Here is a 21,043-nt window from a genome sequence, read left to right on the forward strand (position 1 = left end):
AAGGAATACAATCGATAATACTATTTTATTACGTAACATTAAATGCCTAAGAAATTATTGATTTTAGAAATTCATCATAATTTATTAAACGTTTTTTAAAAAAATTTAACAATGTTTTTATCGTTCTCATTAATTGCGTAATTATTTGTACTATATCCGAGAGCAAAGTAAAGAGAGAGAGCAGATAAATCTTGAAGATATCATTTTGATAAATCATCATATGACGCACTTATTTAGCTGTACGTCTTTGTGACAGCGTATTCAATATCATTCAAGCCAGTATAGATGTAACACGCATGACAAGTATGAATTGTTATCATTATTAAGTGCATTATTACAAGCAGAATTGTTAATTACATCTATCGGGATTCAGGTATGTTAAATTTGTCTGTTAATATCCTAATTAGAAATACTTATTATCTTATGTTTACATCACTCACGAGCTGAAGTGCGTTATATAATACTAAAAAAATTTCATTACTTCTATTTTAAACAATTTATTATCTTTAATATCGTATCTGTTTTTGTTCTGTCATTTTTTATCGTTCTTTGATATCGATAAAATCCCATTAAATTTTGGTAGCATATGTTTTATCGTTTTAAACTGGTATTTATTTTTTTAAGTTGTTTTCTACGTGAAATACCTACTTTCGATACTCTGACATATATGAATTATTCTAATTTTGTAACGTTCAATTTTTAATGTTAAAATGTCACGATCAATTTTTCAAGAAGATATATTTAATAAAACATTTTTTTTCATTTCAGTGAAAATAACTTGCGATAATCAATTGACAACTGCAGAATAATGGCATTATTCGAAATACTCTGCGGCGTTGTCGCAGTAGTACTAGCTTTCTATTATTATCTTACATCGAACTTTGATTTCTGGAAATCACGTGGTATTCGCGGTCCACAACCGATACCAATATTCGGTAACGTCAAAGATGTCATGCTTGCGAAAAAGTTTATAGGTGATTATACGTTGGAACTATACAATAATTACAAAGATGAATCCATGATTGGGATATTTACTAGGGGGAAGCCCATCCTTGTTTTAAAAGATCTAGATTTAATTAAGGATGTCCTTATAAAAGATTTTTCTAATTTCACTGAAAGGGACTTCGCAAACATTCACGAAAAGGTATGAGTGCTTTAATTTATTTATATTTTATAATATTCAAACCGATTGCTTCGAAAAACTTTCATGAATGATCGAATGACATGCAAAAAATCATGAAATTTATTTTAAAAAGTTCAAATTTTAAAAGTTTTTGTAATTATCTAAATCCACCCGATTATAATCTTTTTTTGTGTGATATTGTAGGCCGAACCGCTGTCGCAACATCTTGTTGCTTTGGAGACTAAAAGGTGGCGACTTTTAAGGGCGAAGCTGTCGCCTGTTTTTACATCCGGTAAATTAAAAGAAATGGTCTCTTTAATATCAGAGTGCGCCGATAAGTTGGACGGATATATAGAGAAACTAGCGAGCAAAAGCGACTCTATTGAATGCCGCGAGCTGACAGCCAAGTATACGACTGATGTTATCGGTACCTGCGCTTTCGGTATCGAAATGAACGCTCTGTCGGACGAAGATAGCGAATTTCGCAAGATGGGAAGAGAGATATTCACTCCGAGATGGTATAAATCGGTAAAGAACATATTGAGAGAAGCCACGCCGTGGCTTTACAATACTCTTGGTTACATTTTACCGCAAACAAAAGCCACCAAATTCTTTATACGCCTCACAATGGACAATATAAACTATAGAGAAAAGAATAATATTTTCAGGCACGACTTCATTGATACGCTACGCGAATTAAAGAAACACCCAGAAACAGTGGGAAATATTGGTAAATAGTGACTATTCATTTTTATGCATTTTCATACAAATAAATGTTTTTAGTCAAAATTGTTTTAGTTTAAATTTTATAAACTAATTAAAATTTTCAATAATTATCAGAAAATTAAATTATTTACTATAAAAGGAATGTAATACTTTTCAGAATTGACTGATGGTTTGTTAGCTTCTCAAGCATTCGTATTCTTTCTTGCCGGCTTTGAAACTTCATCGACGACTATGAGCAACGCACTCTACGAGTTGGCATTGAATTTTCAAATACAAGACAAACTACGTGAGGAAATTAATCAGCAATATGCAAAACATGGTAACAATTTGATATATGAAAACATAAAAGATATGACTTACTTGGACAAAATTTTTAAAGGTATGTCGAAAAGAAAATTAAATAAGCGAAAGAAATATATTATTAATTTTCAGCGATATTATAATCTTACATTAATAGTTTTATATAAGTTTAAAAATTGTTTATAGCCTTTCGATTCGCACAAATGCACTTAAAATTTATCTATGATTGTTTTTGACACATGCAGAGACCTTACGAAAGTATCCGCCGGCAACACTTCTCAGGAGAAAATCGACATCGAATTATACTTTTAAAGATACTAAATTGAGTATTTCAAAAGACCAAGTGCTATTCATTCCGATTTATGCAATTCAACGAGATCCGAGTATTTATCCAGAACCAGAGGTTTTCGATCCTGAGAGATTTAGCGAGGAAGTTGTGAAAACTAGACACCCAATGTCTTATTTCCCTTTCGGCGACGGTCCGAGGAATTGCATTGGTACAATGATCTTTTAAGCATATCTGCTTTACAAGAGATTTTTATGCATATTACATTTAACCAAAAAATTTTTTCAATCGAAAACCATGACCTTATTTATGTTTTCCATTTTTAGGGGCACGCTTCGCGATATACCAAACTAAAATTGGACTTATCAAAATATTACGAAAGTACAAAGTTGAGACTTGCGAAAAAACACCAATACCTTATATAAACAATCCTAAAGCGTTTCTATTAGCACCAACAGGTGGAATGCACTTGAGATTAACTAAAATCGATCAAGATTAGTTTAAGATCTTCAATAATATACTCGAGAATTACATGATATCTAAAATCTTCTCAACAACTTCAAATCGTTAAAATACTATTTTTATTTATTAAGTGTAAATAAGATTAGGATAATCATGTATCACATGATAATAAATAATAATGTATTGTATAAAAAAGTGATTTTTTACCTAGATTTTTTCTTTGTAGGATTATGCATAAAAATAGTGTAATGTTACACGATATTGCATGTTATGTATTATAATTCTTTTAAATAATACAATGTTATATGTTATAAATTATAATTCTTTTAGATACTTCGTGATTTTTGCGAATTGGCTTTGTAGAAAAGTATTTCATTTATTTTATTCATTAGATATTTAAAATGCAAAGATCAATCATAATTTATTGTTTTTGCAAGTTTGTTATGTCTTATTTTTTAATAAGTCCCTTATTTCTTATGTTTCGCGAAGAAATTTATAGGTGATTATTTGAAAGAAGTCTACAATGACTGCAATGTGAAAGATCATTGCCATACTAATTTATCACTATTTAACACAGTACGTATGATGATACGTACGTATAAATTACATAACTCTTTACACACCGAAAAATATAAATCAATCTTGATAATAAAACTTTTATAATGCACGCTATACACTTTTATAATACACACGATCATAAAATGCTTATACACTTTTTTATAGCGACACGTTACATATTAACTTGTACACACGTGGACAGGAATGCCTTCTCACATGAAGTTACACGCGTCTCGTCGACATGTCAGGCATATCGGACATGCGTGCTTCACCTCTCAATATTCGTGTATTATAACTGTAAATATTCGAAAAACGGCATGAGTAGCGGATGAGTAGCAATATTAAAAAAAGTAATAATAATTGGATCATTTGTGCTTCTTTGATGATTATTCTCGAGAACAGCATTATAAAATGTACGTATTAACTATTTTTCATTATTCACTCTTAATTAGATATATTGACAAGTACATTCAAATAAATTTTGTATAAAGAAAATTATAGAGAATTATAAAGAAATTTTATTATTTCTTTTTTTAATTCTTTTTAAGATCTATTTGATCTATTATATCTATTTAATTTATTATATCTATTTAATAAAAGTAATCTTTATCTATTTAATAAAATTAATCTTCATCTATTTGATAAAATTAATTTTTTATTATATTTTTATATATATAAGCAATCTCTCAACAATTATATTTTAATCTAAATCTGTTAAAGCTGATGAAAGTTTCAAAAACTGTTAAATCTATTTCTTAATAAAGTATTTTTATTTCATCTTTGTTGGTATTTTAATTTTCCAAATATACCGTTAGATCAGAGATGAGAATTAGTTGCAACTTTCAGCTCGATTTTCTGATTGACGCCTACTGTTTCCTCTTTGTTGCTCGCATGCTAGCAACGAGTCACCAAACGCGCTAACAACGCCCATAACTAAGATATGTGATACTCAGCCTCAGGAATGTCCATATCACAAATGTAACAAGATAATAAATATGGGACAATAGATTTCCACATCACCTATGAAGTACTATTATTGAAGCGTTTTTCAATAGTACCTCACAGGTGGAAACCTATATTTATCGTGTTAGATTATTGCATTTGTCTCTTCTAGATTATTTGTGACATAAAGTGGTATAATCTATAATTGCAGAACAATGTACTTCGAAATATTGTGCGGTATTGTCACTGTAATTGTGTTATTGTATTATTATTTTACGTCAAACTACAACTTTTGGAAATTACATGGCGTTCGCGGTCCTCAACCAATTCCGATATTCGGTACTTTTAAGGATGTAATGCTCGCAAAAAAATTCCTAGGTGATTATTTAAAAGAAGTCTACAATGACTACAAAGAAGAAGCCATGATAGGCATATATCACAAGAAAACACCTATCCTTATTTTAAAAGATCCAGATTTAATTAAAGATGTTCTCATCAAAGATTTCTCCGCATTTTCCGACAGAGGAGCTAAGAACATTAGCGAAAAGGTACGAGAATTTTCAATTGTATTGAAATATTTGAAATACGATTGTGATATTTTCCAAAAAGCTATACAAATTTTTTTAATTTTAGAAAATTAAATGGTAATAATGAGAATTTGTCTTCTTTATATTACAGACCGATCCTTTGTCGCAACATATTTTTAATTTGGACACTAAAAGATGGCGAATTATAAGAACGAGGCTGTCACCTGTTTTTACGACCAGTAAAATAAGAGAAATGTTCTTCCTAATATCAAAGTGCGCCAATCAGCTTGACAAATATGTCGAAAAATTAACGAGCAAAGACAAGCTTATTGAGTGCCGCGAGCTGGCGACCATGTATACCACTGATGTTATCGGTACCTGCGCTTTCGGTATCGAAATGGATGCTCTGTCGGACGAAGGTAACGAATTTCGCAGAATTGGAAAACAGGTATTCAATCACACCTGGAATGTAATTATACGGAATGAAATAAGACAGTCTATACCGTGGTTGTACGATATTCTCGGTAACTTTTTGCCGCATTTGGAACATCACACATTTTACACACGTCTTACCGTGGAGAACATGAATTATAGAGAAGCGAATAATATCGTCAAGCATGATTTCATTGATACGCTGCGCGAATTGAGAAACCACCCGGATAAAGTCAGAGATATCGGTAAGTAACTGACGTTCGCTTTTTACGTATTTGTTACATAATAATTCTAAATATTACTGAATTTTATGAAGAAAGAATTTAGGAGTATTTAGACTAGAATTTATGTGTATGAGAATTTGGATTAAATAAAAATTTAATTATTCTATTCTTGTATAACGAATAGATACATAAAAGTATGCAAGAATTTATTCTCTGATATAGAAATTTTTTATGTAAAAAATTATATTTTTGCCGATAATTCTAAATCATAATAAAATAGAATAAAATTTTGCTTCGAAACTGTAATAAATGATTATTAATTATTGTACATCAATTCTGACATTAAATTCTGAGTAAATGAATAGCGATTTGTAATAATTGACAAGAAATTAAATTATTTATAATAAAATAACAATATATTTCACAGATTTGACTGACAGCTTTCTAGCTTCTCAAGCATACTCATTTTTTATTGCCGGCTTTGAAACTTCAGCGTCGACTATAAGCTATGCACTTTACGAATTAGCATTAAATCAGCAAATACAAAACAAATTACATGAGGAAATTAATCAGGCATATCTAAAACATGGTGACATCACATACGAGAATATAAAAGAACTGATTTACTTGGATAAAGTTGTAAAAGGTATATTATTTAAAGAGAAAAATAAATGGAAAATACGTCTTGCTATGAATTTTCTGCAATGTTGTGATGTAATCTTATTTGTAATAAGCTTATCAGAATTCATTGTACTTTTTTAATGCACAGAAATGTGTTTATGGAACTTATCTATCATTGTTTTTCATGCTGACAGAAACTTTACGAAAACATACGCCATCACCACTTCTTATGAGACAATCGACTACGAATTATAATTTTAATGGTACCAAAGTGAGCATACCAAAAGGTCAAAAAGTATGGATCCCGATTTATGCGATTCAACGCGATCCAAGCATTTATCCAGAGCCAGATGTTTTCGATCCAGAAAGATTTAGCGAGGAAGCTGTGCAAACAAGACACGCGATGTATTATCTGCCTTTTGGTGATGGACCGAGAAATTGTATTGGTATGGAGTAAAATAGATTTTTTAAATAATTTTACTCGCAAGAAGAATTCTCTATTCCCATTCCTTCTGATCGTGAAATTTCTTACAATTGAAAAGTAAGAGCACGCGTTTTATGTAATAATTGTTTTCTGTTTTTAGGACTTCGCTTCGCAAATTACCAGACTAAACTTGGGCTGATAAAAATATTACAAAAATACAAATTTGAGACTTGCGAGAAGACGGATATACCTTACACAAATAAACCTAACACAAACCTATTAACGCCAATAAATGGAATAACATTGAAAATAAGTAAAATCGATTGTGTTTAGTTTGTAGTATTATAGTATAGTATACGTTAGTTTATATTTAACTTTTCCCAAAAAAACATATTGTATCCTTGCATTAGCGCTAATTCGTTAAAATGATATTTTCATTGTCAGTGTAATATGTAACATAATAAGAATGTATATATAAAAAAGTAATATTTTTCATATAGGTTTTCTATTCACAAGATTATGCATAATATCATGTTGCACATGTAATGTATGTATAACAATTCTTTTAGATTCTATCTGATTCTGCGATGTGGACAAATGCAGAAAAATAGATAAAAAGTTTAATTCTTTTACTTGCTTGGAAAAATTATATTCTATCTAATTGTAAGTAAAATTAAAAATTAATTACAATTCAAAAAATCCATTTGTGTAATTTATCATTGTGTTCAATTCATGCAAAAACCTTGCGAAAATATTCGCCGGTTTTTCTTATGAGATATTGAATTACATTTTTGGGGTAGTTAATATACCAAATTGATTAATATATTACGATTAGTATATCATAGTTAGTACAGCAAAAGAACAAAAAATATGAATAACAATTTATGCGATTCAACGAGGCTTATGTATTCATCTCGAATATGCTGGATGATCTCAATCCAGAAAAGTTTAAAGTCGCGTAAATTGCGTATGTCTTTTGTATTTACCTTTCGACGACAAACTGCGTTAGTAAAATAACCTTCGTGAATAACCTTCATGGAGAGATTTTGTTGAATTGGTGAAAGAACGCATATATGTAATACATATTACATATGAAAGAACGACGCAATTTGTAGAATTGTACGACGTGCGATGTAGAACTCATCATGTTCCGTGATGTTGATAAAAGTTTGATAGAAATTTACGGAGCTCTGCAAACATGATATAATATTCTAAACATATGTTAGCGCCAAAACTTAAACAAAGCTTGAGATATCGCCATATTCGCCATTATAAAATAAATTTATCGCGACCATTACCTTGTTTCTTATCTTGCATTGACATTTGATAACGAATGTAATTACTGATAACAGACATAATTATGTAGAACTACACATACAACGATTTTTTTTCTTCGCTATCATCGATTCACCGAAATACCATTGCATCGCGTACTATGTAGCGACATCGTAACGTGATATTTTAAATTAAAACTCAGTTGATATTCGCTATCAATAAATCAGACATCGATAATATTGATGAGATAATTATTAATAAAACTGAAATAAACCCGGTAGACAAAATATGCTCTTATTTTTAAAAAAATCTATTAAAATTTGTTTTCTGAATTAATATGATGCTGATTGAAATCGATTGAACATGGTTTTGATGTAATAATAGACTTCATAAGAATAAGAAATTCACTAGAACAACTATGATCTGATTGGTCAATCTATTTATTGAATTGACTTACTTTTGCAGTTCTCATAACTGCGTAGTCAATGGTTTCTAGTAGCCAACTTCCGGTTGGACTTGCTAGGAGGTGAAGAGAGGTTAAGAAATCTTTTATCGCACGGAAGAATGGCTGACGCGTAAGTAACCTTTTTGTAGCTCGGAAAATCTGGTCACATCAATTGATAATATGCTCTCCTAAATTTAGAGATGTTATAATAATAATTTTTTTTTATCTATGTATGTTTATCAATCCATATTTTTATGTTAAAACAAAGTATACGATAAAATTACTGACTCAAAGTTTACAGGTGCATTGTATCTCATGTCCTGATGTGATTATAATTATTGTTATTCGCGAAAACGCATTTACTTTTTGTTGATTATAAGTTAAACTTGCTACTTATTTGTCGCAAATATTTATATGTTGCACAAAAGTTAACAAAATATTGTTATTAACAATTAAAACATGCTATACAACATAACATAACCTATTTTTTTATGGAAGCCAGATCAACACATGGGTTTAAAGAAATGGTGAATGGCAAGATTGTATTTTTCTGTACAGGAAGAAAGAAACTGCGGCTCCGCCTAACAAGCTGCCGGCAGTGCCAGAGTCGGTACTGAAGAAAAGAAAACGCCGTGAGGCAGTTAAAACTGCACGTTTACAGGTCTCACTCAAGGTAATTGTTGTATATTTTAGGTGAATAATTTTATTTGTTATAACTTATGTTTATATTTCATGTCAAACTCTTTATAATAAAAATTACAAGTTTTTTATGTATATTATAAAACAACTTGATTCAGTTTGTATTTTTTTATTTTATAGCAACGTGCAGATCGTTATAAGAAGAGGAAACAGATTTTTAAACGAGCAGAACAATATGTGAAAGAATATAGAAGGAAGGAAAGGGATGAAATCCGGTTAATGAGACAAGCTAAAAATCGAGGAAATTATTATATTCCTGGAGAAGCGCGTCTTGCGTTTGTTATTCGTATTCGCGGGTAAGTATTGATACATAATTGCTAGCACATTGATCACATCTACATTTATTTGTTTCTTTTTTTGTATAATCAAATTTAATTTAACAATTACAATTATATATACATTTATAAATTAATTATGATTGTTTTAGTATAAATCAAGTTGCACCGAAAGTACGGAAGATACTGCAATTGTTCCGTCTAAAACAGATCAACAATGGTGTTTTCGTTAAATTGAACAAAGCAACAATTAATATGCTACGTATTGTTGAACCTTATATTACATGGGGATATCCTAATTTGAAATCAGTTCGTGAGTTGATTTATAAACGTGGATTTGCCAAGATAAACAGACAGCGCGTACCCATAACCAGCAACTCCATCATTGAGAAAAAGCTTGGTTAGTAAATTTTCTAAATCTATTTTCAAGTTAACAATAATGATTAAAATTAGTAAAACTAACACATAATTAGCATGCATGTTATATCTTGTACAAATAATTTTTTGACAAGTCCATGGGAGTTTTGAGAATATTCACATTCTCCCTTCCAGCTTGTCAAAAATTAAAGTAATTTTCTGAAAAAATCGAACTGCGTAATTTTTGTAGTTGGGTTTGACAGTAAATTATACAAAAACTCATTATTACTATACTCTATATTAACAATTAGAACAATTTACTTAAAAAAATTTTTGTTTGTTTAGGTCGATCCAATATCATTTGTACTGAAGATTTAATCCATGAAATATTCACTGTTGGCCCAAAGTTTAAATATGCCAGCAATTTCTTATGGCCCTTCAAGGTATATATATTTTTAATTAAATAAGCATAATGTACAGAACATGTATCAATGTTTCATATTACGACATAGGCATGGTTATAGAATAATACAAAGTCTAATTAACCTCCTATTATGTCGAAAAGCAAGAAGAGTTTTTCTTACTGATATATGATACCTTAATATCAGAAATCTAAGAAGAGCTCAAACATTTGTATGTTAATTTATAGAAGATAGACAAAAAACTTTAATTCTAATTTTTTAATTCTATCGCATATCTATATAAAAAATTATTTTTGTTTCTAGCTGAATACACCAAATGGTGGCTGGCGTAAGAAGACTAACCATTATGTAGAAGGTGGTGACTTTGGAAACCGAGAGGATAAAATTAATGAACTTCTGAGAAGAATGGTTTAATTTATAAATCTCTTCATAAATAAAGTCTTCTACCCACAAAATCACATTTGTTATTATATTACGCTATAATTGATGAAATGTAAATATTCCTATATGAAATTAGAACGACTATACTTTCTCTATTAGAAAGAAAAAAAAAATGGTAAAAACTGCTATGCAACTGCAAAGAATAGTTTATATATAATTAAATAATTTTATATAGTAGCATATGATGTATGCATTTTTGGAAATCGATTGTCTAACGTAAAAAATACGCTGTTTCATATTAGTAATTAATTTTCCTGCACATTATGCAATTGCAAATTGGTCTGAATTATGGGTTTGAAAACAAAACAATATTAGGAAGTTATACAAAATATTAAATTAATAAATAAAAAATAGTGTCTTTTTCAATGAACAACTATATGCAAAAATTCATTATAATGCAATCAAGCTGAAAGTGTTTCATTTGATAAGGCACATCTGAGAAGGAATAACCAACAGGTAGCCAATCAATATCTTATTTCTTATGCATGTGTACGACGCTTAAAATTATATATATGAACTTGTGCGAAACATTGAGTGTAAAATATTATTTTCGTTATAATCAATCGTGTAGTGAATCAATCCAGCTTAGAAAAGTTAATGTTAATACAAATTGCAGTTAGTTAAAGCAAATCAAAGTGAATATGACATATGATCATACCAATTTATGACACCTAACCTGCTCACATTTCCATGGATGAGTAATTGAGAATCGTAAAATTCGTATTATAACAATAGTTAACAGAAGTAGTAATGTTTTTAATAATATAATGGTAAGTATGCATTATGCTCAAGTAAGCGCATTATGCAATAAACGTAAATATTCATAAAAAAATATACAAAACATCTTTCATTGACATTTATTTTTGGAGATGTAGATAAGAGGTTTGGCTTTAACATCACATGTTCTACGTTCGAATCCCCAAAGCTCCTTCCTTTTCATTGTTAGCTTTTTCTTTTTTTTTATTATCAGAGTGTTATAAAATAGTTTATGAATATGAATAAAAATGGTAATTATATTACAAACAAATTTAATTCCTTTTTTTTCAGCTAACAAAGAGCATCCTAATAAGAATCAGATAACTAATAATTGAAAATTATTAAAATATGAGCAAGAAAAATGTCATATCTAATATGCAACATAAAAATAAATGTTCCATGCGTACATCAAATCCAAAGCATCCAGCATCCAAAGATAGTAAAGAAACATTTATCCATTCTTCAGACATACTACAAGATATTTCTGTTAATGCTAATGCAGCTAGTGGTAAGTATTTTTATTACTTTTTATTTAAAATTGTACTTTTGAATTAGCAATAATAGTATCTTTTATTCTTAAATTTAAGCTTCTACTTCAAACGAAAGAATTTTATTATTATCGGAAACAGAGAGAAAGCATAATAAATCATTCCACCAAAATTATCCTGATATGAAAAATAATAATACATGTGAAAGAGCATCCAGTAGTTTAGATAAACATGACAAGAGTTGTATTCAGAAAAATGTATCACTTTCTACTCAAAATAATTCGAAAAACTTTATTAGCATAGAAGTAAATAATTCTGATAAAGTGCAAAATGGTAAAACAGATGCAAAGATAATTAGAAAGAATAAAGTGCCTGTGTCCAGTAAGTTAGTTATTTCACAGAATGTAGCACATGAAACTGAATCGATACCTGTATGTAATAATGCAAGTGATACTATTGCTAAAGAGAAGAATGATACTAATGCGAAAAGAATAAATTTAAATAACATGACAAAGACATTTTCTAAAAAGCAACAAGGAAAAATTAACGATTGTGTTGCTTCGAGTGATCTTTCTCAGAAAATATTAATAACTGATGATAATATTTTGTCGACAAAAACACAAGATAAAATTGTAAAAGAACAGCATTGCACTTTATCAAATAAGAAAACTGTAGCAGGAAGTCAAAGAGTTAAAGAAATCAAGAGCAAGATAACTGCAACAGCTAAACCGACAAGCTCACTGCCTTCAGATCTTCTCTCTTCTATCGAAGATAACAACGAAAAGCTCAAATCAGTTAAAGTTGAGAATAACTTACCTGTTTCAGCACAATTATCTACAGATAAAACGCAATTGGATGGCGATCCAAGGAAATTGGCAGAGGAATGTACAGTATATGACCAAGAGAAACTTGTCAAGCAACAGACTTCGTCTCGAGCATCCCATGACGATACAGATTTAAAATCAATATTACATAAAGATACACGTGAGACAACTGAAATAAATGTAAAGCAGAATGAACAAAATCAATTATCTGTACCAACTATCAAAAGAAAAAGAGGTAGGCCTAGAAAGGTAGATAACAATTCTATAGATCAAAATACACCAACGAAATCGAAAAATGATGATACGTCGCAAGAAATTCCTGCTGTTACTGAAGAATCCATGACACGTAGTAAAAGATCTACTAGTAGAATCAAGATTACTACCAATATAAGTGATTCAAGCGACGGAAGCGATACTGCGGATGTTGAATATGAATCTTTCGTCAAAAAGCGAGGTCGCCCGGTTGGCAGTAGAGGTCGAGGTAGGAGACGTGGTCGAGGTCGCGGTAGAAAAATAGTGGAAAATTCTTTAGACAAGGAATACATTCCTAAATTTATGAGAAACGATGTTTCTCAATCGAAAACAGTTGAGAGTGACAATGTGGATTTAGATAACACAAATACAACAGGGGATTTGCCTGGCATAGATACTGAAAATGATGCGACAGATGCTACAAATGAAGGAACACCTGTACGTTACAACATATTTTGGAAATTTATACTAAAAATTATAATATGTATAATATAGTATATTTAACTGAAATTCTTGCTTACAGAAACATTTAATAACTTGTTCGAGATGTAACCAGCAAATATCAAGAAGACAATGGTCTTCACATAACTTGTATCAACATAATAACATGGCTTGGAGAGAAGATGAAGAACCACTAGTAATAATATTTTTATTAATATAACGCATCTACACTAATAAAATTTTAACAAATTTCTTCTCTTCTTTTACAGGATTTTGAAAATGATGTAAAATTGTTAAAGAAAGTATTAACATTTGCCCTTAAGAAAAAGAAGACTTATCTAACTTGTGAAAAATGTGAAGCTACAAAACGGAGTGTCCAAGGTTTCATATCACATATGCAATTTTGTGGAAAATCAGAAGAAGTAAGTATAAAAAGTATATTATAAAAGTATATCATACTATGTTATAAAGTGTATTTACTGGATTTTACTTTATCTTACCATTAATTAGGAAAGACAGGCATTAATGGTGACATGCCCCATTTGCAATTCTGTTATGATGCCTTCGTCCGTGGAAATACATGAACGTTATCACAGACAATTGGAACAGAATCAAAATAGAGAAACACCGATTATACAAATAGAAAGAACAAAACGGAAGGCAGCAGAGAAGTAAAAATTTTAAATAAACTGCTTAAATTATATTTATTAATACAGATGCGTATATATATATATAATATATTACAGAGCAGTACCAAAAATAATGGAGTTTGCCAAATCTATGAAAGATCCATGCACGACGAATCAAATGAAATCAAAACCTCACTCCTTTCTTGTATGTTAAAGCTTTTTTCATTACATTTATATATCATAAGTCTACATAAGTATATGCGCGTTAACGACAAATTATTTGACTCAGGACAGATTAGTTTTTTTTTTTAATAGAAATTAAACAAATCATATTATTTACTTATAATATTAAGTTAATTTAAATACTATTAATAACTTATAATTGAAAACTTGAAAAACGAGAACTCACCAACGATTTGAAATATCAAAATAAAACTGATTGAGAAATTGATCGTAATGCAGCAGAAATAGAAAGTTTTGTATATAAAAATATGTTTATGTGTTTAGAAAAATTTAATACAAATGCCAGAGCTTAAGAAAAGAATTCCATCCATTTGGAAAAGTCAATGGAAGAAAGAATTAATTGCAAAAGGTATCGCATCTTGTAAGCAAGAAGGATGCACTTATACATGTTCTTCTTATGAAAATATCTGCGAACATCATTCTCAATGTAACTTCATTCCACAAGAGGTATGTTATATTTCATAGTTTCTGCTTGATTAGAAAGTTCTTAAGTACATAAATAAAAAAAATCTCTTTTGTTCCAGAACTTTATATGTAAAGTTTGCAAGTTTTTAACAAATTCTCAAGATAAAATGGTGGATCATATAATGGAAGTTCATCCGGACAACCAAGACATTGAAAAGTGTTCTGATTTCGAAAAAGATAATGAAGATTCATCGGATTCATCGGATGAAAGTGTAATTGAATTTAATGTAAAACAAAGGCACCGTTCGTCAAGAATTACACACACACAACATTCTGATATTACAAGTAAGTCGATAATATGAAATCATATAATATAATATGTATAAACATATATGATTTTTTTTAGTATGATTTACAATGTTTATTTTAACGTTGGTTTATCTAATCCCTAACTCGAATAGATAAATTGTAGCACGCAAATAAAACTTTAAGTCTAAATTAGAAAACGTAATCTTTATTTCGTGTCTCGTGTCATACACAACTCTCGAATTATACCATCTCTGAAATTTTAGGAATACTCAATAAAATAGCTTTCGTGGATCAAGTGCCATTTCAAAAGCCACAATCAAGAAAAATGTATAAACCATCTTTAGATTGGACTATGGAATTGTAAGTACATGCACACAAAGTTATATGTGTGCTTTAAACACAATTAAAATTTAAATTTTGATTAGACTGTTGTAATTAATGCTAACAAAACTAATTTTTTTATTAAAAAATCTATTATATATTTATAATTTCTTACAGCGAGCGGAAAAATTATGAGCTTACGTTATTTAACGATCTTATGCCGAACTCTTTTACATTGTTGAGAAGTGACGATGCTGCAAAATATCTTCCAGAACTAATAACTTCAATGCCCTTTAAATACGCAAACGCCAATTCATCGAAAAAAGGAAAATCTGACAACAGTGATTGGAAACACATCGGTAGATTTGAAAGCAATTTTTATGAAGGTATGTCATGAGACTGTCATACAGATTATGTCTCATTAAAATATTTAAGGTCTCTACGAGTTTCAAAATATGATTTTGTTTTAGGTATACCAACATTTTTCGTTGGCGGTCCAATATGGGCTTTAGCGTGGTTGCCTATTCCATCGCCAATGTACACCAAAAATCCAACGCAATATGTTGCGATCAGCACGCATCCGGCTATGGAGAATAAATACACCATTGGAAAGGAATATTCCAGTCCAAATATCATACAAATATGGGACATAGGCAGCTTGGATCACGAGTAAGTTTAAAAATAGCATGTGCGCGCGATAAATTTATATAAATTCAACTGATATTTCTGCTTAATTTTTATTGGTATTATATTATTATGATTTATGATATTATTGAAATCGTGTCTTCTTTTCAGAGTTCAGAGTACAAATAAATTACCCACTTTAGCTTATGCAATTGCACATAATAGCGGCACAGTTTGGTGCTTAGAATGGTGTCCGTCAGGATGCTATCAGGATATCGATCTTCACAATTCTTGCAAAACGGAAAAAGAGAATAAGCTTAAGCGAATGGGACTGCTCGCAGCCGCGTGCTCAGACGGATGTGTAAATATTTATTCATTGCCGTTTGCAGAAGAACTTGAATTCGAAAAAACAGAACATAATTCGTGAGTGAATTTTCTATTGCTTTCCATTTTATGTCTTATTCGTGAAGTTTCATTCACGATTATGCGATTTACTTCAAGGTGGCCGATTTACAAAACTGACCCGGTGATAACACTAGTTGTAAACCATCTTATGTATGACAATAATAAGCAGAATTGGCAGTGTACTAAGTTATCGTGGACAAAAGAGCATGGACACAGGTAACATCTTCAATCCAAGCTATTTGTTCTGAGATTTGCATAATCACAAACTATATAATTACATAATGTATTTTTTCTCAGCATCATCGCGGCAGGTTTCACGAATGGCTATATTGCACTGTGGCATCTCACAACTACCTCGTTTCTGTTGCTTAACGTGCGGAATAATACGAAATTTATAAACGCGTCTCAACATTTCTTCGCTCATCATAACGCAGTTACCAGTAAGCAAATTCATCTCGTTCCTCTAACAATACATATAAGAAAACAAAGAAAATGTACAATTTCACTTTATTTTCTTGCGCAGTGGTGGCATTAATTCCATATATGAACGGTCGATATCTGGCTTCCGCCAGCTTAGACAGATCGTACAAATTTTGGGACTTGGAAGATACAAGCGCGCCGCAGAACAGTACAAAAAAGGGTATAATAACAGATGGTATATGGATGACAAATTGGCCGTGTGTGGTGCTTAGCTTCGACGATGCACTTGGGTAAATTTGCTGTCGCATGCAAGCGGCAACAACTGACAAAATTATCATATTTCTAACGTGATTATTCTTTTAGGTACAAATATACGCATTCTTACATAATACCATTGAGGGAATACGGATATAAATATTGCTCAATTTTACCAACCAACACACCAACTTATGTAAGAACATTGTCTTACTCTTGCTGTCTGCTTCAGATAGCGAATAATTTAACACTTTTCTAAAAGACTAATTTTGTAGGGCATCACTGTTTCCGACTTTGCTAACAGTATCGCACATGGTACATTAGCTGGAGAAGTAATAACCATCTTTCCTCATCAGTTACTATATTCAGAAAAATTATTGATTAAGAAAAGACAGGTAGATTATATCTTGTATTCATAATTCTCTCTTTGAATTAAACATTTTTATATCATTATTTTGTGTTGCAGTTAAGCTCTTGCATTGAGATAGTAGACTTTTTAGAAGAGCAGCAAGACACGCCTCGCAAAGTCAATAAAAATAAAAATGACAAGAATTCAAAGGATTATCATTATATGCCGGAAACCTATAACGAATGCAAAAATCGTTTTGGTATTGTTTTCCACGATAATTTAATGGTAGGTGAATGGTTGTAGTACCTCTATTTATATATGTAGCTTGGGTTATCTTATCAATATTAATCAATTTGCTATATACAGGACTTGAAAAAAAATATCAGTAGAGGAGAGGATACTTTAGATAATAACAAGTTGATGTCGTTTCCTATTGAACAATATCCATTTACTTCTGCAAATAAAGTAAGTAACCAAAATTTCTTGCTACCTATATTTGCAATATAATTGAAAACGAATAAAACAAATTCAGAGAGTAAAACATCAAAGTAATTATATATTTCGAAAACTGCAATTTTCTTGTTTTTATATGTAGATATTGATAAAAAAATAAAATCAATTTTGATAGGTGGCATGGAATCCAAACATATGGAGTTATTTATGGCTTATGGTGGGCTATCAAAGTGGTTTAGTGAGATTGTTGAATTTTAAACACATGTCCAATGAATTAAATGATAATTCATTGTCATCGCATGTGAACCATTTACTAACTAAGGGAAATAATTCGATTTAATGACCAAGAAATTATTTTTAATGAATGACATTGTTATATACAAATAACATTTATTATGTACGAAATGTAGAAAATTATTTTTATTTTTTGTAAAAATACGTAATATTTTTTTATTTACTTACACGTGTATAATTAAATTTAAGTAGCTTTACTTTTTAATTATCTGCGCTTTTATTTCATTAACTGCTTTTCAAATGTTATTATTGTAAAATTAATTGCAAATCGATATGCAATTTATATTAATAAACAATATAGTCTCAAATAAAATATGTAATAATACTAAGATAATTCTTGAAATAAGAATTTAAGCAACTGCAGCGTCGAATATTTTTTATTCACATCCGATGTAACTTCTTGATTAACCATTAAATACTAATATGATATAATTTAAAGACTCATGAAAGCATATATTGTGCATAAATTCAAGCTTCTGAGAAAATCTGAGATAGTAATGAAAAGTGTTTTCCAAATTAGCGTGTCCGATCCTGAGGTATAGTCATTCGCAAAAAGAGTATAATACTATTTTTTATAAATTTTAAAATGCGCTAAAATCACAAGATCACCGTGCAATTTTGGTGTGTTTTATGCGTAAAAATATGCATCACAATTATGAGAACAATCTTTTGGAAGTGTTCTGAAATTTAGCGAAATCAAAGTGTTACAATTCTTTTGCGGATGACTATACATCGCATACCGTGACGTAGTGGCGAGACATAGCGAGAAACGCTGGTTGACTGGCAGGATCGAGATGTATCAAACATACCAAGAGTCGCTATCGCACCGGCTACGCGTCTTTTATCGCTGCTTCCTGAATCTCCAAGCTTCCCTCGATTCGAACTGATAAGACCGGAAGTACACGTACTAAGCCAATCAGGTGATTCTTCGTAGCGGTAAGTGCAAAATTTTATCTATCTGAAAAGTTTTATTATAATATTATTTGATCATTTTGTATGTGTTCTGCATTACATTGCATTATACGTTTTCGATATATGTACAAAAGTGGGCTTTGAAAGTACACGCCTTTTTAGAATATCAATTGTCGGAATGTATCTATTTTACTTTTTGGCATAAGATATACGAAAACTTTTTTTCAAAACTGTAACTATTAATTTTAATGCAATTGTATATACAGATTGTATTGTGTTATATTATTGTGAAATAGATAATGTTAATTAATGCATGACTAATTCAATAGTATTTCCAAAATTTTATTAACGAATTAAAATTAATAATTAGAAGAAAACGGACAGTGATTCGATTTTCCGAAATTTGCTTCGAAAATAGTTTTAGTTATCGGAACAAGAGATTAAATTACGTGTTTGTAATGAGTATTTTTTTGCTGATGTAGAAAATGAGTTTCAATCCCATGAAATGGAAAACGAGAACCATCATGCACAGTATTATAGGCGTTATACTTTTTTACGTACTATTTGTTTATAAGAAGCAACACCAAGTGATGTTTGAAGCCACCATAAATAACTCGAATCCTAAACACATATGGGAATTTGTAGCCGACTTTAGCAACATGAAAAAATTGAATCCAACGATGTAAGTAACAAAATAGCTTTAAATATTTTGTGGAATTGGTATAATCAATATCGATATATTACTAACAAGAAGTTAATACAGGATGTTTTACTTAAAACTTATCCATATATATAAAACTTTTTTTTATGGAACACCCTGTATAACATGTAAGATTTTAACGACCTCAAATATTTCCGTTTTTTTTAATAACACAAAAACGTCTGAAAAAATATAAAGACGTGTTAGACGTTTTATAACATTGAAGAACGTTACAAAATTTAAAAAAATACGTTATACATTTTTTAAATTGTTTCATATTAATTGATTGACCGCCGATTTAAATTCATATCGCAGAGAGGACTTTAATGTGATCGCGGAAAGTGGGAATTACGATCATTGGCTATATTCTGTGCAATACACGGAACATTTAAGTCACCTACCGATGATCCGTAACATAGCGCACGGGCATTATGCCGTCAAGCAAGATAACAATGGCTATGTCATCACTTCCACGCATCGTACTTGCTTCTTCCTCAATTTCAGTTGTTGTAAGTGGACACCATGCGCGATTAATTTATGATTTTGCTTCGTTCCTATAAATGTCAATATAGAAATAAATAGTGCAACAAATAAACGACAAATTTATTTAAAATTATTTTCAAATATTTTAGAAATGTCTCTAAATAATTTTTTGAATATATATTTTACTCACATTTGATTGAAGTTCAATTCTAACTTTGACTGCATGTATATCTTTGTTTCCACAATTGAAACGAATCTGTTTATTCTAATTGGGCTATTTGCTTTTCAGTGGTTTCTATTTCGCAATTCAGATTTGAGTTGGATGGTGTAAAGGATACGAAGTGTATGGAGACTGTGCAATATGAATGCCCAATTGTGTTTTCACCTCTGTGCTATAGGGAAGTCATGTATCAGCGACAAGAAATCATGAAGAGACTCAAGTCGGAGTTCACCATAGACCATGAGTCGGAAAACTGAAAGAATCATTGCAGAATACTAGACATGCAGTTACTTAAGTTACAAATTTTTTTTTTTTATAAAGCAATTATACTATTTCTTACTTTCTTTCCCTGAAAACGTTTTAATAATAATTTTAATAAAGTATTCATTTTCTTACTTATTAATTGCTATACTGAATTACTGTGCTAGCTGCAAATTAAATATAAACTCAATGATAATACATTATTCAAGATAATGTACAATTCTTGGTAATGTATTATCAAGATAACATTATTATAGAGTTCAACTTACAATAAAAGTAAGGTAAACATTCCAGTAGCCGGACTTGTCCCAATATCCGATCACATATTAACAAAACAGTTTCATTATTTAATATTTATAAATATGAAACTCCCAGAAATAATATAAAAAAACTTTGATAATTACACATTTAATTACACATTTAATTACACATTTAATTAAAATTAAAATATAATAAGCTG

General features: G+C 30.2%; 5 protein-coding genes and 1 long non-coding RNA gene across 7 annotated transcripts; 5 read left to right on the forward strand and 1 right to left on the reverse strand.

The window, feature by feature from the left end:
• The first annotated feature begins 79 nt into the window (after positions 1–79).
• LOC105677643 (probable cytochrome P450 6a14) lies at positions 80–3,096 on the forward strand. Its single transcript, XM_012376397.2, has 6 exons — positions 80–373; positions 769–1,144; positions 1,328–1,853; positions 2,007–2,228; positions 2,395–2,646; positions 2,762–3,096. Exons 2-6 carry the CDS (start codon positions 809–811, stop codon positions 2,932–2,934), a joined length of 1,509 nt encoding a protein of 502 aa, XP_012231820.1. The 5' UTR covers positions 80–373; positions 769–808; the 3' UTR covers positions 2,935–3,096.
• Positions 3,097–3,191: 95 nt separating this feature from the next.
• On the forward strand, positions 3,192–7,618 carry LOC105677620 (probable cytochrome P450 6a14). Its single transcript, XM_012376356.2, has 6 exons — positions 3,192–3,868; positions 4,302–4,945; positions 5,076–5,601; positions 6,008–6,226; positions 6,396–6,647; positions 6,786–7,618. Exons 2-6 carry the CDS (start codon positions 4,613–4,615, stop codon positions 6,956–6,958), a joined length of 1,503 nt encoding a protein of 500 aa, XP_012231779.1. The 5' UTR covers positions 3,192–3,868; positions 4,302–4,612; the 3' UTR covers positions 6,959–7,618.
• A 734-nt stretch (positions 7,619–8,352) lies between these two features.
• RpL7 (ribosomal protein L7) lies at positions 8,353–10,553 on the forward strand. 2 transcript variants are annotated; one of them, XM_012376403.2, is made up of 6 exons: positions 8,353–8,475; positions 8,904–9,018; positions 9,165–9,340; positions 9,472–9,719; positions 10,022–10,119; positions 10,402–10,553. In XM_012376403.2, exons 1-6 carry the CDS (start codon positions 8,465–8,467, stop codon positions 10,510–10,512), a joined length of 759 nt encoding a protein of 252 aa, XP_012231826.1. In that variant the 5' UTR covers positions 8,353–8,464; the 3' UTR covers positions 10,513–10,553. The 2 variants fall into 2 exon arrangements, with proteins under 2 accessions (XP_012231826.1, XP_067209666.1); XM_067353565.1 differs by lacking the exon at positions 8,353–8,475 and adding an exon at positions 8,557–8,575.
• Positions 10,554–10,691: 138 nt separating this feature from the next.
• On the forward strand, positions 10,692–18,370 carry LOC105677638 (uncharacterized). Its single transcript, XM_012376391.2, has 21 exons — positions 10,692–11,309; positions 11,587–11,803; positions 11,883–13,297; positions 13,383–13,496; positions 13,570–13,722; positions 13,811–13,971; positions 14,047–14,134; positions 14,437–14,619; positions 14,697–14,922; positions 15,150–15,246; positions 15,385–15,593; positions 15,678–15,876; positions 16,003–16,254; positions 16,333–16,452; positions 16,534–16,676; positions 16,760–16,946; positions 17,020–17,107; positions 17,187–17,306; positions 17,378–17,545; positions 17,627–17,725; positions 17,889–18,370. The coding sequence occupies exons 2-21, from the start codon at positions 11,644–11,646 to the stop codon at positions 18,051–18,053; spliced, it is 4,347 nt and encodes a 1,448-aa protein (XP_012231814.2). The 5' UTR covers positions 10,692–11,309; positions 11,587–11,643; the 3' UTR covers positions 18,054–18,370.
• LOC105677654 (uncharacterized) lies at positions 14,437–20,430 on the reverse strand. The gene is made up of 3 exons (XR_001101585.2): positions 20,293–20,430; positions 20,021–20,173; positions 14,437–18,965 (listed from the first exon to the last, which is right to left on the reverse strand). It is a non-coding gene; the product is annotated as an uncharacterized lncRNA (long non-coding RNA).
• LOC105677652 (uncharacterized) lies at positions 18,802–20,721 on the forward strand. Its single transcript, XM_012376408.2, has 4 exons — positions 18,802–18,943; positions 19,402–19,601; positions 19,935–20,128; positions 20,392–20,721. Exons 2-4 carry the CDS (start codon positions 19,405–19,407, stop codon positions 20,577–20,579), a joined length of 579 nt encoding a protein of 192 aa, XP_012231831.1. The 5' UTR covers positions 18,802–18,943; positions 19,402–19,404; the 3' UTR covers positions 20,580–20,721.
• The last annotated feature ends 322 nt before the right edge of the window (positions 20,722–21,043 follow it).

This window comes from Linepithema humile, chromosome 4, assembly GCF_040581485.1.
Source record: "Linepithema humile isolate Giens D197 chromosome 4, Lhum_UNIL_v1.0, whole genome shotgun sequence".
In the NCBI taxonomy this organism is placed as follows: Eukaryota; Metazoa; Arthropoda; class Insecta; order Hymenoptera; family Formicidae; genus Linepithema; species Linepithema humile.